Genomic DNA, 15,316 nt, shown 5'->3' on the forward strand with positions numbered 1-15,316 from the left:
GGCAGGCTCATCAGTGAAGGTGAGACAGATTGAGTAGTGCTCAGGGTCGCCCTTCAGGATGCCCAAAACACTGTGTCTGGAAAAAGGTGCCAGTGGCACCTTTTGTTAAGTAAAATCTGTACAAGTGATATATGTGTATGTGCAGCGAAAGCAGTACTTTTGTGAACATGGTGTGTGAGTGGTTTTGGCAAATTATGTACAGAGAGTGGCAAAACAGGGAAAAATGGTGTAGGTCATGGTAAAAGCAGATGGGGCCAATGAAGAATTTCAAGGCATAAGTGTAAAAAAGGGCAAATGTATTTTGTTGGAATGAGGAACAGAACAGAGTGGAGGGAAACATTAGCCAATGGACTTCTGCACTTTCCATGGACCAGAAGAGGAGGAGGAGCTGGTCTTGGGTGTGAGAGGGGCAAGGGCAGGATGTGAAGTTAGGCCTTGTAGGAAGGAAGTGATGGCTGTGAGATCTGACTCCTCCAGGAATTTAGAGTGGAAGGTGAGGAGCCAGTTGCCAAGAGAGGAGATGTTGCCCTCTGCTATGGGGGTAGAGGAGAGGCAGACAAAGCTGGAGTAAAGGGCAGCACAGAAGGAGAGGTAGTAGGTGGGATTTGCCTCATAGAGAATGTGGTAGGGGGTGGTGGGCGATGTGATGGGGTGGGGAGAAGGATTGGGAAGCTCTAAGCTCTGGATGAGGAAGCTGTAGAGGCCAATGTGAAGCGGGGTGCGGTCCAATGATTGAGCAGTGAGGAAAGCAGGAGCAGAGCGGACAACCTCACACGTTGGGTGTGGGATGGGGATGTGGTGCAGATAGCAGAAGGGTTCAGGGATGGTGTCGCTGGCCAGAGGATGCCAGATGGCAGACATGTTAACCCTCTTGTGGCTGAAGATGAGAACATCAAAGCCACTGATGAGAGGTTCAGAGGTGGGCATGGAGCTGGAGTAAGTTGGGGAGCTGTAGTAGAAGTGGAGTAGGTGGAAGACCTGGAGGGTGGAGTGTGACTTGAGTGAGGTGATGGCGTTGGCGATGTTGGAGGGAGATGAGGAGATGTAGAATCCAATGCTGTAAGACTTCAATAGGTGAGTTGCTGCATTGTTGATGTTGAGAGGAATGTCTGCACTGTGGATGGTAAAGTTGTGCATGTAGATCAACACCTGTGGAAGAAAAAAACTGGTGGACAACAGGAATAAGTGAAAAACCAATGTGCATTGGGAAAAGTGTCGACAAATAAAAAACCAATGCGCATCAGGAAAGCAATGCAGGCCAATAAACGCACTGGCCATTCATGGAATTGTGTTGGTTGGCCAAGAAGCTTGGTGAGCGGCTCAGTGAATTGGGGGAGATACTTTTTGTGGAGAGCAAGCTCTGCCTTGTGCTTGATGGTAGATGGCGACTTTTCCTCTTCAGCCTTACCCTTGCCACATTTCTTGGTAGCTGTAAAGAACAAGCATGTGGTGAGCTTGGAACTTTACCAGCAAAATGAAAAGTACTGGTTGGGGTGGTCAGAGTGGTGCCAGAAGCTTCAGCAGCAGTGGGTACTGCAGGCTGAAGTCAGATAATAGTGGTGTAAGTGAAAGTAATGGGGTGTGAATTGGAACAGGAAGGAGTTGATTTGTACCATTTTCCCCTTGGCCAATGCAGAAAGACGCCAGCGCTGTTCACTTGTGGACATTGAGGCAAGGGATGCCTCCTCTGCTCAAGAAGCTGCAGTGGCACATGCAATCTCCCCTCATAACTGGCGAGGTGTGGTCTCCTCTGCCTCATCACTGAGAAGTTTCAACTGGAACAGGTGCTTGCGGAACGTGTTGACAACTTCAGAGGTGATGCTGTGGGGCTGCTCAATCTCAATGTTTTTACCACGCGGCGCAATGTATTCCACAACACAGATCCAGTCCCAGATGTGGTGAAGCTCCTCAGGATCTTCACAGCAGCAGTCAGCCTCCATGGCTGCATGAACGGCCTGATGAAAGGCCTCCATCTGCCTTTTGATCATGCTCCAGTGGTTGGTGATTAGCGACCAGAAGTTCTCTGGCAAGAGGGAAGTAGTTAGACTTGTGGGGAGAAGAACAAAAGAACTAAAGAGAAAGGACATACTCTTGGAAGGGGCTTGGTGTTGATAGCACTTATAATGATGAAGCACAGTGATCATGTCGTTGGCACTCAATTCCCTGAAGGCACCAGAGTTGAGGTTGTCAAGGGAGATGAACACCTGACCCTCTGGAACGAGGCAATTGAGTTCCTTGATAAGACTGGAAAAGGGGAACAGTTAGCGAGGACTCAAAACAAAGGTGAAGAGTTAGAGTAGAAATAACATACTCCACCACTCCTGGAGCATGGAACAGGGCCCTTAAGGTAGTTGAGTACTTCTGCAGAGTGGTGGGCTTTGGTGCAGCATGACCCTCAAGTGTTTTCTGTGAGGTGTGGGGTGATGAGTAATGGTTTGAAATACAAAGGTGGTGGACATACCAGGTGCTCAGCGAGAGCATTGTAGTCAGTAACAGTTTTTTTGCCACATGTGATCTGGAAGAGTGGGTTTTGGCCAAGGGTGTAGTAGTTCAGGGCCTTCTTGAAAGCATTCAGGATGACTGAGCCCACTGAGTTGATGTAGTTCTCAAAGCTGGAGATGCAGTTGAGGATGATCCAGCTGAGTTCCATCCCTGCAGCTGCTGGCACAACTTCATAGACATTCTCCCACTGCCAGTGCTCAATGAGGTTCCAGACCACAACTCTGTGGTTACAATCAATGGCCTCTGGAAGGTTAAAAGTTAGTACCCAAAAAAACCAATGTGCATTGGGAATTGTGAATAGCCTAAAAACTGTATGGCCATGAGTGCAGCTAAAATGAAGTGGTGTGGGAAGTAATACCAAACTCATCAACATTGTTTCAGTCAAGGCGCTCATCTTCATTGAGAAATCTAACAATGAAGGGCTTGGTTGTGAGACACCCTCCATCCACAACAGACTGCAGCAAGTGACGAATTCCTGGAACTGTCACTGGGCGATGCTGTTCTGATGGCAGTGCAGGTGGTTAGCAAGTGAAAGCATCTACACATTGCCAGAACGAAAAGAGGAGTTGTACCAAAGATGGTGCAGTTCTGCACGTCAAGGTGGTGTGATGTGGGTTGAACCCAGGTATGGTGCAAAGTTGAAGGGTTGATGCAATTGAGCTGCTCCTTCTGCTGGTGAATTGCTTGGTCATTGCAGGTCACCTGAAGGCTGGCGCTGATGATGTTGGGGTTGGACTGAAGTGATTGGAAATTCAGGAGTGTATGAATTTTCGTTTCTGAATAGTAAGGTTGAGGTCAGCAACACAAACTGTTAGAGAACATGGTTCTCACAGGTCGAAAATAAAACCAATGCACATTGGGAAAAGAGTCAACAAATAAAAAACCCAATGCACATTGGGAAAAGAGTCAACAAATAAAAACCCCAATGTGCATTGGGAAAAGAGTTGACAAATAAAAACCCCAATGCGCATCAGGAAAAGAGTTGACAAATAAAAAAACTGATGCGCACTGGTTTGGAACTTGTCAGTGTGGTGAACAGTAAAAACACACAAAGTGTACATACCTAGCTCCAGGTCGGGCAGGGCAAGTAGTCTGGTGGCCTCCTTGTGTTGCTCTTCAGTGTTGCCTGTGGAGTACTGGCACACCACTGGCTGCTTGTGAGGCTTGGTCTTGATCTATCCGTTATGTGGCTGTTGGGAATTGGAGGTATCACACCAAATGTTTAAATACCTCTCCAGTGTCATTCACTTGTTCTCCACCTCCATGAGCCACTCTCTCCCCACCAACACAGAGGTCCTCGCCTCTACCCTACTATCCCCAATCTTCGGCCAGTCCTTATGAGCCACAGCTCATACTCCAAGGAAGAGAGTTCTCTGAACTGCTGAAGAGTGGATCCCCAAAAAGCGTCGCCTGCTTGTCAGCAATGATCACATCAATACTGTTCTTGCATCATTCTGTTGTTGTAAGAAATGCCTTGATAACTTCTCCTTTGCTGACATTCTCAACATCACACAACCCTTTGCAGATCTCAATGAATGCAATTGCACCACCTACATCATCAACATCATGTCAGCCAGCTGTGTCTCAACACTACCTGAGTGCCACTTCAAGTTGCGACTCAATGGTTCTCCAGTGTGTTTGAATGCTTTCCAAAAGGTGCCAACCCTTTTTATTGCGGCCTTACATTTGTTATCCCACCTCACATTGCTGCTCTACAAGGTGCATGGTTTCAGCAGGAAGAAGTGGCGTTCTGCTAAACAGATTTTCATTTCTGGTGGGCGTGTCCCAATACACAACACCACTGGACAGCAACGTCCCTCAAATGCCACCTCAAATACCCACTTATGGCTAACCACTTTCTTTGATGTTATTGGAGATCGCCTTCCTGATGCCACCATCCACTTACCTATTTCTTTGACTTGGCGAGAAGTGCACTCTATGTGTGCCAATGCTCATCCCTCAACTGTTCCTGTGCTCACCTATTCTGCTATGCTCAAACACATTGCTTCCCACTTTGCCTATGTGAAGTTGCCTAAGAACTCATGCCTTGGCAAGTGCTCTGCTTGCATTGACTTTGCACAGCAACGCTTGAGAGCCAAAAGCCCTCTTGAGGCAGCACAGTTTGCAAGTGCATGGACTCACCACCTTGCACTTTCTTCTGCAGAACGCCTCAGTTACAAGGACCGATGCCACCAAGCAACAAGTTGACCAAGTCTTTACATGAGCCTGATCATTGACTACTCCAACCCACTCCCTCTCCCCACCCACACTCCTGTGCCAAAGGCCTGGATGCACTTTGGCAACCAGTTCACCATGGTTCTTGGTGGTCTCATTGACCACAGCCATGGCAAACACCTCTTTCTACACCCTCAGCCCTTTTGGCCAAAAGATGCTAACCTTGTCATCTCCACACTCTTTCACCACATCCAAACTCACATTTTGACTAACACCACCTCCAACACTCGCCCTTCTATCCTCTACCTGCAGGCTGACAATTGTGCTGCTGACAATTGTGCCACTGAGAACAAGAATGGGCCAGTGGGACCCCACCCAGCTGGTGGAAGTCCTGGGGCTGCAGCTGGACCTTCAGTGCAGCCAGATCTTCATTCCCAAGCTGAAGCTGGTGCAGGCTGAGGCAAGAGGAAGCAACCCATCCACTTGCTGGAGCTGCAGGCAGTCCTTCATGGTCTGGCGTCATTTGCACACCTGCTGCACAGGTGGCAAGTGGAGTGCCACATGGACAACACCATGGCGCTGGTGTATCTGGTGAACAGTGGTGGAGCTGACCTCAACATGACACTCATTGTCAAGCAGATCTATGCTCTTCTCAACTGGATTGGCGCCTGCCTCTACAAGGTGGTGTGGATCAAGGGGAGTCTCAATGTTGAGGTGGATGCTGCATTGTGGTGGGTGGACCACAATGACTGGACCATGCAGGCAAGGTTTCTCTGCCTCATGCACCTGCAGCTTGGTCCATGGATGATTGACTGCTTTGCTGATCACATCAATGTGCAGGCGCCAAGGTTCAACAGCCTGTTCCTGGTTCTGGGAACTGAGGTGCAGGATGCATTCTCTGTGTTGTGGGTGGGTGAGGTGAACCTGCTGGTGCCTCCCTTCTACCTCATACTCTGGGTGCTGCAGCACCTTGTTGAGTGTTGGGTGATTGGGATGATTGTTGTGCCATGGTGGGAGGCCCAGCTGTGGTGGCCCATACTACTCTGGGTCACCACCAGGGTGGTGGTGTTGGGCCATGGATTGGAAGTGGTGGTGCCAGGGCCATCTGACAAGTGTGAGCTGAACACCATGGTGTCATTGCACTCACTGCACATTGGTGGTGCCACAGCAGCCATGATGGGTGGCCTGCAGTGCAAGCAGATTATGGCCATCAGTGGGTGGTGCAGTGGTGTGGTCAATAGGTATCTCCACACAGTGGAGACTGCCAAGGTTGGCGCCTCCACCCTCATTCTAGGGTCTGGTCTCTGACCATCTCCTATTAGTATGACCTTGGGAGCAAGCAAGAGAAAGGTAGTTGTTGCCCATTGTGACAACAACAAAGTTTATTGCAAGCAAGGATATTTCCTAGGTCTTTTCTCCACTGCAAGCCTGGATGGAAGGTCTGCAGCATTGAGTGCCCCTTTTTAGGGAAGCTCCCCCAGCAAGGTCACAGGAGTTATTCATTTTTTCTTTTTCTTGTCTTGCAACCAACACATCTCCCACCCAGCCCTCCCAGTGTCGTCATCTTCTGCTTGCTTGCTCTGGCTGTCTTGTGCATGGCAAAGAGGAGGAGGGTCAGAAGGGGCATGGAGAGGGGTGCATGAGCTCAATATTCTCTCAGTCTCACTTTAGCTAATAAACTCCTATTAGTATGACCTTGGGAGTGAGCAATATAATGCATTTTTCGAATTGAAGGCCCACTGCATGAGCCCAAGTCATTGATTTTACACAACAATGCTGGTTTCTTGTGGAAGAGGTAACAGAAGAGGTCCCAATTGGCCTTGCACACAGCACCAGTGAGCACTTCACAGTAGGAGTAGTCAAGTCGCCCCCAGTGCTCAAGTCCCTTGATCTCATCAACAGTGCCCCCACTCCACACAAAGCTATGAATGAACGCATTGCTGAATGCATATGAGCCTGTTTTGCAATCTAATTGTCCATTGTAGTTGTCAAGGATCCAATCCAATAGGGTGGTGTTGATGGGGTGAAACTGACCAACGTGTTTGAAAAACACATCTGTGGAGCGTTCAATCGCCTTGAGGTGAGCACTTGGTGTGAGGTGGCTTGGGCTCGTAGTGGAGCTCTTCAAAGATGGCGAGGAAATCTCTGCACACAAATGGCACCTGGAGCCACTCAATGACGTAGGTGCAGATGTGTTTCCAAATCTCCCTCAGGAAGCCAGTGATGGTGGCAGAGTAGTTGCCATTGTTGTTGGTGTGGACATGCTTGCATGTGGTTGTGGAGTCATTGTTGTTGGTGTAGGGGCGCTTGTGTGTGGATTGCATGGTTGTGCTGTATCTTCCAAGAGCCCATGCTTCTGTGTTTCTCATCCAAGTGACCTCACAAGGTTGGAGCATGGGTAATGAAAAACGTTGGCACTGGCTGGAATGCAATGCAGTGACCAAACATTTCCAAGATCATATCTGAGATTGTGTGCCTCTGGGATCAACTGTCTGAGATTGATGACCTCTTTCAAGTTGTGGTCAACAACAACGATGTCAGGGCCTGTGACACAACTGAATGTGCAAGTATGCCAAGGTGGAGATCTGATGATGAAAGATTGAGCTGTGATGATTTGGATTCTGAACAATAATCTGTTTGTATTTTTATTCGTTGTAAATCATGAGTTGGGCCCTTTGTACAACAATCTTATGCTGGGCTGAGGTCAGTGGCGCAGTGGTGTAAGTGTGTGCACTGGAACGCCATCCAAGCAGGCAGTGGAGCAGCAGCAAGGGTGGGGTGAGGGCTGGGGAAGAGGCTGTGTGTGGTGTTTGTGTTTGTCTTTTTTATTTTGGGAGGCGTGGCGCTCCTTGCTTGAGTTGGTCAAGCTGATGCATGCTGCAGATGTCTGTGTCTCCTCCTCCTCCTTGTCCTGCCCTGTGCTGCTGTTGTCACTCCCTCTTTGTGTGTGCATGTGTGTGCCTGTCACTGCTCTGATGGGCACATGGCTGTGAGGTCAGAGAGCATGTGCACAGTAACATGACTTGGCGCACAGTCACCCAGCCACCAACTGGCAGGCAACCCTTGGTGGCTGCACAGTGGCCAGGCTGACCCACCTCACAAAAGGGTCCCCATGCTCAAGCCTTGTTGTTGCTCTTGCTTGCTCTTTGTTAGAGGGCCCCAACATCCCAGGAATGCAGGCTGGAGGAAAAAGCTGATTGGGTCTAGGGGGGGTCAAAGATAGATTTGTGATTGATGTGCTGGAGATGATTGAGGGGAAAACAGCAGCAGAGCAAGCTAAGAAGGTGGCGCAGATGTGGGATGACTTACAAGCACAGCAGCAGCAGCAAGGAGTGCAGGACACAGACCTTGACACCATCTGCTCCATCACCTTCAACAACACTGCAGATATAAGTTGAGGAGTGAAAAAGGGACTCAGAGTGGCCCTTGACCAAGAGAGAGAGGAGCAGGCAAAGAAGAAGGGAGTGGCATACAGGCTGCTGGTGGAGAAGGGCTGTGGTGATCACATCATGAGCCTGTGCATGAAGGAGTGGGAGAAGAGAGTGGCGAAGAAGGTGGGAAAGGAGTGGTGGAACCTCAAGCCAATGCAACGCCCCCATGATGTGAGGACGTACCTTAATCAGTTCACCTCCACAATGTACCATCTTGCACAGCAGTTCAGTCATGAGTGGAAGGGCAAGTGGGAAGGCTTCATGCAGCAGTTCAGCATCAAGGGCAACCCTATTCAGAGGGTCACACAAGTGCGATTTGTGAGCACAGACCAAGTTGCACACCAAGTACTAAAATGGTACACCTCACCACCACAACCACCACAACCACCACAACCACCCTCACCCCCACATGCACACCCACGCCCCACACGCCCACGCCCACGCTCACGCCCATGCCCACACCCACACCCACGCCCACGTGCACGCCCACACCCATGCACACATGCACGCCCATGCCCACGCCCACACCCACGCCCACACCCACGCCCACGCGCACATGCACGCTCATGCCCACGCCCACACCTACCACAACCACCACAACACCATCACCAACATTGCAGTATCACTAACCATCACTTTCCATTAGGTACCCACTGATATACCTTTGGTATCTCTCCATGCATGGGAGCTGGGAGTGCAGAGATGGTGTTGTGCAGCTCTTGAATATGGGTACAGTACTCCCCCACCATGTTGATTTTTGGCAGATGCTTCATGAATGGTCCAAGGAGTGCCTGTGGTGACAGGTAACATCAATAATGCCACGCCCTCCACCGTCGCTGTGCCCTCCACCGTTGCCGTGCCCTCCACCGTCACTGCGCCCTCCACCGTTGCCGTGCCCTCCACCGTTGCCGTGCCCTCCACCATCACCACACCATCCACCATTGCTGCGTCCTCCACCATCATCACGCCCTCCACCATTGCTGTGCCCTCCACCATCACTGCGCCCTCCACCATCACTGCGCCCTCCACCATCACTGCGCCCTCCACCGTCACCATGCCCTCCACAATCACAGGCCAATGCAACACAAGGGTGGGACGAACCCAGAAACAGAAGCCATCTGGTCCTCCTCCTCTAGCAGCACGGCATGCTGTCTACGTGCGGCTCTACCTGTGTGCCATCATCAAGACCATCACAAAATTCAACAGTAACTTCCTGCGTGGGGGTGAGTACACCACCAATCCCAACCTCCACTCCCTCCACCTACATACCACTATGTGAGATGTTGAGTGGATCTTTGCCAAAGTTGACTGGCTCTTCCACATGAAGAGCTACTTGTTGCAAGCAGTGACTCTCCCAGGCTTCCTTGCCATGGAGGAGGCCCCCAACGATCCAGACCTCCTGCAGGAGTATGATCAGTATGGGGTATACCCTCCCTGCCTTTCCTATTCATTGCAGGGCAGCAATGGGGCTAACATACACCAGCTGTGCAAAGAAGCATGTGAGCTCCTTGCAGCACAGCCTATGCATGCAGAGATCCATGCTTGCAAGGCAGTCCATTTCCTGCACCAGAAGCAAATGGAGTGGCAACAGGACCAACAGCGGAAAGAGCAGCGCCATGAAGACAGGGCTATAGTCAAGACACTGGCAAGGCATGGCATGAGGGTGCAGGGACGACTTACCAACAACGTAATGCACACATTCCTTCAGGAGGTGAAGAAGCACAACCACAAAATCCACCTCAGCAACAAGCGGCGGGCAGACCTCATTGCCAAGATTCAGGCCTACGACAGCCACACCCCCACCATACAAGAGCCAGGTGAGGATGATGAGCATGAGGAAGAGGAAGAGCAGGAGCAAGAGCAGGAAGTTGTTGAGGAGGGCACATACAATGACCAACTGGAGAGAGAGGAGGAAGATGGGGCTGACCACAGGGCTTGTCACGAAGAGGAAGCTGAAGAGAGTGATGGGGAGGAGGAAGAGGCTGATGACTATGATGACAATGACGATGATGATGATGAGGAGGAGGAAGGGCGTACCATGCCATCTATAACGTTCAGGAGCGTCCCCAGCACCACCACATCATGGCACAACGCCGTTCACGCGGCCTGCGTGCCTGAATTGATGCCCTCGGCGTCGAATTTCTCTCCTGCCTTCATCGCCTCTCTTCAATCTCTCTAGTGATTGTTCGCCTCTCCTCGCCCAGAAACAAGATTCACGGATTTCCATGTTTTTCTTTTTTTCTCGGGCCAATAGGAAACGTCCGACCAGCCAATGAGCGCGATTGAAACCCTCTAGTTGATGGCCGCGCAGAGGCTGCGGCTCCGGTGAATCCTCTCGCTGGCCAGTAAATGATCAGAGTCTCTCTTGCGATGAAAAGCGCCAACGTGGGCGAGAGTTGAAGTACTTACCTTTACTGGTGGCGTACTGCTTGAGGCGGGGCTGGAGCCAGGCCATGTGGCGCGCCTTCCATCGCTTGCCCTCGCACCCCTTGTCATCGCTGCTCCACCGCGCATTGCAGAAGCGGCGCCACACGTGGTCGTCGCTGCTCACTTCGTTCAGTGTCTGTGGTGCGGGTGGTGTCAGCCCAAAGGAGGAACGTTGGCGCGAATCGAGCTCGGGCGGCCGGGGTGGGGTACTGAGCAGGTCTGGGCGACAGAGCACAGGTCGTGGGGCTCAAGGAGGGCCATCACGTGCACCAGCGCGTCGAAGGGCATGAACAAGAGGGGACACGCCCGATAGCTCCAGCTTTCGATGAGCTCTGCCACGGCCACGTGGCCCGCCGCTCTCGCCACCTGACCAGCCGTTCTGAGGCCTCCATCAGCCCTAAGCCCAACACTACACTGCGAGAGGAGGAAGAAGACAAGGGAAGAGGCCGTGAAGACGAGGCGCACCTCGGCGGCGTTGCCGTGCTTGCTAATCAGCCGCGTGTCGGCCGAAGAGAGAAGGAGCGACACGACAGCGGCGTGACCATAGCGCGCGGCGTAGTGCAGCGCCGTTTCGCCCTGCTCGTCGGCTTTGTCGACATCGCTCACTTGTTTGCCTGCGTCAATAGTTAATTCGAATGAATGTCAGCAATGCGTCGGCTCAGCTTGAGCCCCGCAAGCAACGCACCTTGGAGGAGGAACTGGACGACCGGCCAGTTGCCGCGTGCGCAGGCCACATGGAATCCAGGAGCAGCTGCCAGAACTTGACCTCGGGCGAAGGCATGACCCATCTTTGCACCGTGTTGACCCACCTCGCTCCAACCGTCGCCGGCAACTGTTGGGCATTGCGCAAGGGTGTGTGTGTGTGGTGTGTGTGTGGTGTGTGTGGTGTGTGTGTGTGGTAAATAAGTAAAGGTGCGCTGCTTGAATCAATAGAAGGGCCCGTACATCAGGGTAGGGACCCTTCTGGGTCTCGGCCAGGGCGTGCAGCTCTGATCGCTTACAATTCTGCTGATGGACGTGAGCACCGTGGTCGATGAGCAGGCGGGCCATGACCATGTTGTTGCACTTGACCGCGGCGAGCAGCGGCCGCAGGCCCATGTCGTCGGCTTCATTCACGTCGCACCCTTCTGGTGGTTAAAAAAATGCCTCTGTGGTGAGAATGGCAGCACAACAACGCGAAGACATCGATGGCAACGTACGAAAGATTAAGGCTTGTACGGCAGCCTGGTCGCCGTCGACCACTGCCGATGTGAGGGCGCCCTCTATGACAGGACTCTCGTCCACGCTGGTGGTTGGCTCCTGCCGAGTGTAAGCTGTGGCCACGCTGGTCATCTTATCTGCTCTACTGGCCGAATTGAATGGAATCCTCCTTTGCTGCCCCCCCCCCGCTCGTTTGTGTGCCTCGCACCAGCAGCTCACCCGTCCCCGTCGTTCTTTTATTGTGGAAGTGTCCTCTTGGAACTGCATTACGCCGACTGTCGACAACTGACGTCTGTGCGTCATAGTCGACATAAAATGTGTGTGGCGCGCACGATCGCGTTGGTGGTACTTGTTGTTGATTGCTGGGCGTGGGCGGCCGCTCCTCAAGCTTGCCGCCCACTCTACCAAATATTGTGCTGTGCTGACCCCCAGCCTGCCCACGACACACCCTGGAAAAGGGGCGCCGTGGACGGCCAGGCTCGGTCGGCCAGGCAAGAGTCCCACACGCAACCGTTGGTGCAATGGAAGAGGGGACTCACCTGAAGGGGGGCATCACCGTGCGTGAGGACGGGCCGCACCCCTCGCCAGCCAGGTAAGTATGCGAAGTAACGCTTGGCCATGCTGTGCACCTCCTCCTTCGCCCATGGGCTGAAGAAGAAGGTGATCGCGGCCAGCGGTGTCTACCGAACGGGTGGGCGAGGCTGGTCAGGTCTTAGCCAGTAGAGGGCCGGTCGATTGTGGGATTGCTGCAGGTGCGGCAAAGGCAAGAGTTAAAGAAAAGGCCTGGAAAACCAAAAGAAAATAGGCCAAAAATTTCCGTAACTTTTCCGCGCCCGAGGAGAACAACAGGCTGGCCCAGATCGAGCATCAATCAAACCAAGCCATCCACAACACGACGCCAACGATGGGTAGCGCCTGCCACACGACGAATCTCACGATCATTTTCGACGCACACAACCCAGACCAGACGCGTCAGGTAATTCACGACACCTTCTACGCAGCCAAGCGACCATTCGCCGGCAAATCGACCTCGATGCATCGCGGCCCGAGAGTGGACAAGATGCCTCGACGAAGTCGCCCGATTCGACGTCGAGCGTCATGCCGGCAGCTTCCATCCACGATCGCCGCCAGACGCCCGCAGAAGATCGGACGCAAGGAGCAGGAGCACGCCAAGAGGATACGTAAGTATCGCCAACAGGGTGTGCAGCGTCAGCACGAACCCAATCATGCTGACCTTCTTGATTGGGCTTTTGTTGATCAGCAGATTAACCGACCCAGGACTCCCAATGCCCACCACCTCAGCTCCTTTCAAGTGCATAGCACTGGCGCTGCTGGTGCTGCCCACGCGTGCCTCATGGACGCGGGCGACCATCAGCGCTCCCTTCTCGAACGCGAGCTGATCGTCGATCCCTATGGCACCAACCAGGGCTTGCTCAGCTTGCAGCTGCCCTTCTCTAACGACAACAGCTACATCAACAACAGCAACATCGCGGCGCTGCAGACGCAGCTCTGCGCCACTTCCTCACCTTCATCATCATCTTCTTCCTCGATGCCAGCTCTCCTTCTCCAGCGATTACCGTACCGCCAGCAGGAGCGCGACCATCGAGCCGAAGCCGAACCGCTGGTCTTCGACGAGAACTGGGTGTGGCCGGAGGACCTCACCACCTCCACTTTTGTCTGTAACGCGTAAGCGAGCTATCCCCAATGTAGTGCACATACAACGACACACCATCATGACACACAGCACACGCACAAACAACACGACACGACACGACACACCGCACACGGAGGAAAAGCTTGAAGGGCAAATCGGGGCTTTGCAGGAGGCCACCCCAATCGCCAAATTAGGGTTACTTGAAGGGGGGAAGAGTGCAGTTCGCTCAAGAAGAACGAGCAAGCAAGCAGAAGAGGATGAGTGCGTACTTGCTGCAGCTGTTGGGGATGGGCCGGGCGCTGGTGGACGCGTGCGACGCGGCCCTCCTGGCGCTCACGGGCGGCGGCAGCCGTCGCTTTCGCAGGGGGCTGGGTCTGGTCTTCGCCCTCTCTTCGGCCACGGTTGCCGCCACTCTGGCCGCCCTCCTGCGCCGTCGTTACCTCCTCACCGTACCACACCGACCCTCCCAAAGGCTCTTTTCTTTCATTCAATCATTTGATTTCCATTATATTGCATCAATCACTTATTAATTCCTGATGATCCACATGGCATTGTTCACAAAAGGCGGGAGTGACGACGGGCGCGCCACCGCGCCATCGATTTGATTTCGTGGTAGTGGGTGGCGGCAGCGCCGGGTGCGTGCTGGCCTCGCGCCTGTCTGAAGACCCCAAGGTCAGCGTGCTCCTGCTCGAAGCCGGCCAAGGTACGTCACACGCATCACCCACCGCCCATGCTAGCACCACCCACCGCACCACCGACACAACCAACGCTCGAGCGTGTGCGCACACAGAGGAAACGTTCGAGAAGAGCATTGCGGTGCCGATCGCGGCTATTCAGCTGCAGAAGACGCCCGTGGACTGGGCATTCCAAAGCGAGGCGCACCATGCCACCGACGGACGCGTGCACGTGTGGCCGCGCGGCAAAGTGTGCGTGTCTCTCCCCCATGGGGGACTCTTCTTCATCATGGGCATTTTGTGAGGCCCAACATACATCGCTCACTCTCTGACACTCATGTGTGCAGCATGGGAGGTTGCAGCTCCTTGAACTGGATGCTCTACGTTCGCGGCAATCCTGGCGGTACGCGCCTGCTCCTCCCCAGACCACACACACACACACACACACAACACCCTTATTCAATTACACAAAAAAGACTACGACCTGTGGGCCAACGAGTTTGGCTGCACCGGGTGGTCGTACGAGGAGGTGCTGCCCTACTTCCGCAAGTCCGAGCACAGGTTCGTGGTTCGTGTTTCATGTTTTCTCGTGGGGCGCAACAAGAAGATGACTCATGTGGATCCGCCGATTGATTGCAGAGTCATCGAGCCGTGGCACACGGCGGCCACCAACGACGAGAAGCACAGGGGAGCCGATGGACCCCTCGTGGTGAGCGACGTCCAGGCGCCCAACACCATCACCAGGTGCGTCCAAGGATTCGTTACGTGGCCCATTCGTAAAAGTTACCCCAACATAACACACACACACACAAAACAGCACATTCATCGCTGCGGCCCAGAGTGTCGGCATTCCGTACAACCCGGACTTGAACGGTGGCCAACAGCTCGGCGTCGGCCACGCCCAACTGACCATCGGTACCCGGTCGCCCCAGTACTGAGGCAATCAAAAGTCTACTGACTTCCCTTGACTTTGCCCTAACGCTGGCTTTCCCGCCATTGCCCACCACCGAACAGACAACGGACGTCGGTGCACCACGGCCTACGCGTTCCTCAAGCCGGAAGTGCGGAAGCGGCCCAACCTCACGGTCCTGGTCGGCGCCCATGCGACGCGCGTCCTGTTTGACATCGACCGCACCCGCGCTGTTGGTATTGTATTTACGCGGCTTCGCGCTTTTTCTTTGCCTCATTGTGTGTGTGTGTGTGTGTGTGTGCGGTTACAGGTGTCGAGTACAAGCTCCAGAGCGAGAATTACA

The 15,316-nt window shown here is 53.3% G+C and overlaps 7 protein-coding genes across 7 annotated transcripts in view; 4 read left to right on the forward strand and 3 right to left on the reverse strand.

Annotated features, from left to right (window-relative positions):
- Positions 1–5,032: 5,032 nt before the first annotated feature.
- On the forward strand, positions 5,033–5,985 carry ACA1_076680 (uncharacterized protein; the record flags this gene model as incomplete). The annotated part of the gene is made up of 2 exons (XM_004335780.1): positions 5,033–5,125; positions 5,176–5,985. 2 exons carry the CDS (start codon positions 5,033–5,035, stop codon positions 5,983–5,985), a joined length of 903 nt encoding a protein of 300 aa, XP_004335828.1.
- A 758-nt stretch (positions 5,986–6,743) lies between these two features.
- On the reverse strand, positions 6,744–7,001 carry ACA1_076690 (uncharacterized protein; the record flags this gene model as incomplete). Its single annotated transcript, XM_004335781.1, is given in 2 exon segments — positions 6,744–6,839; positions 6,858–7,001. The coding sequence occupies 2 exon segments, from the start codon at positions 6,999–7,001 to the stop codon at positions 6,744–6,746; spliced, it is 240 nt and encodes a 79-aa protein (XP_004335829.1).
- A 1,185-nt stretch (positions 7,002–8,186) lies between these two features.
- On the forward strand, positions 8,187–8,908 carry ACA1_076700 (uncharacterized protein; the record flags this gene model as incomplete). Its single annotated transcript, XM_004335782.1, has 3 exons — positions 8,187–8,287; positions 8,339–8,417; positions 8,873–8,908. The coding sequence occupies 3 exons, from the start codon at positions 8,187–8,189 to the stop codon at positions 8,906–8,908; spliced, it is 216 nt and encodes a 71-aa protein (XP_004335830.1).
- ACA1_076710 (uncharacterized protein) lies at positions 8,751–9,164 on the reverse strand (the record flags this gene model as incomplete). The annotated part of the gene is made up of 1 exon (XM_004335783.1): positions 8,751–9,164. One exon carries the CDS (start codon positions 9,162–9,164, stop codon positions 8,751–8,753), a length of 414 nt encoding a protein of 137 aa, XP_004335831.1.
- Positions 9,165–10,400: 1,236 nt separating this feature from the next.
- ACA1_076720 (Fbox domain containing protein) lies at positions 10,401–11,633 on the reverse strand (the record flags this gene model as incomplete). Its single annotated transcript, XM_004335784.1, has 6 exons — positions 10,401–10,446; positions 10,535–10,671; positions 10,746–10,949; positions 11,001–11,149; positions 11,235–11,367; positions 11,481–11,633. 6 exons carry the CDS (start codon positions 11,631–11,633, stop codon positions 10,401–10,403), a joined length of 822 nt encoding a protein of 273 aa, XP_004335832.1.
- A 1,135-nt stretch (positions 11,634–12,768) lies between these two features.
- Positions 12,769–13,425, forward strand: ACA1_076730 (uncharacterized protein; the record flags this gene model as incomplete). The annotated part of the gene is made up of 1 exon (XM_004335785.1): positions 12,769–13,425. The coding sequence occupies one exon, from the start codon at positions 12,769–12,771 to the stop codon at positions 13,423–13,425; it is 657 nt and encodes a 218-aa protein (XP_004335833.1).
- A 221-nt stretch (positions 13,426–13,646) lies between these two features.
- The window catches only part of ACA1_076740 (GMC family oxidoreductase), a gene marked incomplete at both ends in the record, with an annotated part of 3,137 nt that continues 1,467 nt past the window's right edge, over positions 13,647–15,316 (forward strand). The window contains 8 exons of the mRNA XM_004335786.1: positions 13,647–13,838; positions 13,954–14,092; positions 14,180–14,315; positions 14,426–14,466; positions 14,540–14,624; positions 14,703–14,807; positions 14,881–14,978; positions 15,078–15,214. Coding sequence (XP_004335834.1) covers positions 13,647–13,838; positions 13,954–14,092; positions 14,180–14,315; positions 14,426–14,466; positions 14,540–14,624; positions 14,703–14,807; positions 14,881–14,978; positions 15,078–15,214 — 933 coding nt within the window. The remainder of the gene's footprint in view (positions 13,839–13,953; positions 14,093–14,179; positions 14,316–14,425; positions 14,467–14,539; positions 14,625–14,702; positions 14,808–14,880; positions 14,979–15,077; positions 15,215–15,316) is intronic.

The sequence above is a fragment of the Acanthamoeba castellanii genome, assembly GCF_000313135.1.
Source record: "Acanthamoeba castellanii str. Neff unplaced genomic scaffold scf7180000084612, whole genome shotgun sequence".
NCBI lineage: Eukaryota > Discosea > Longamoebia > Acanthamoebidae > Acanthamoeba > Acanthamoeba castellanii.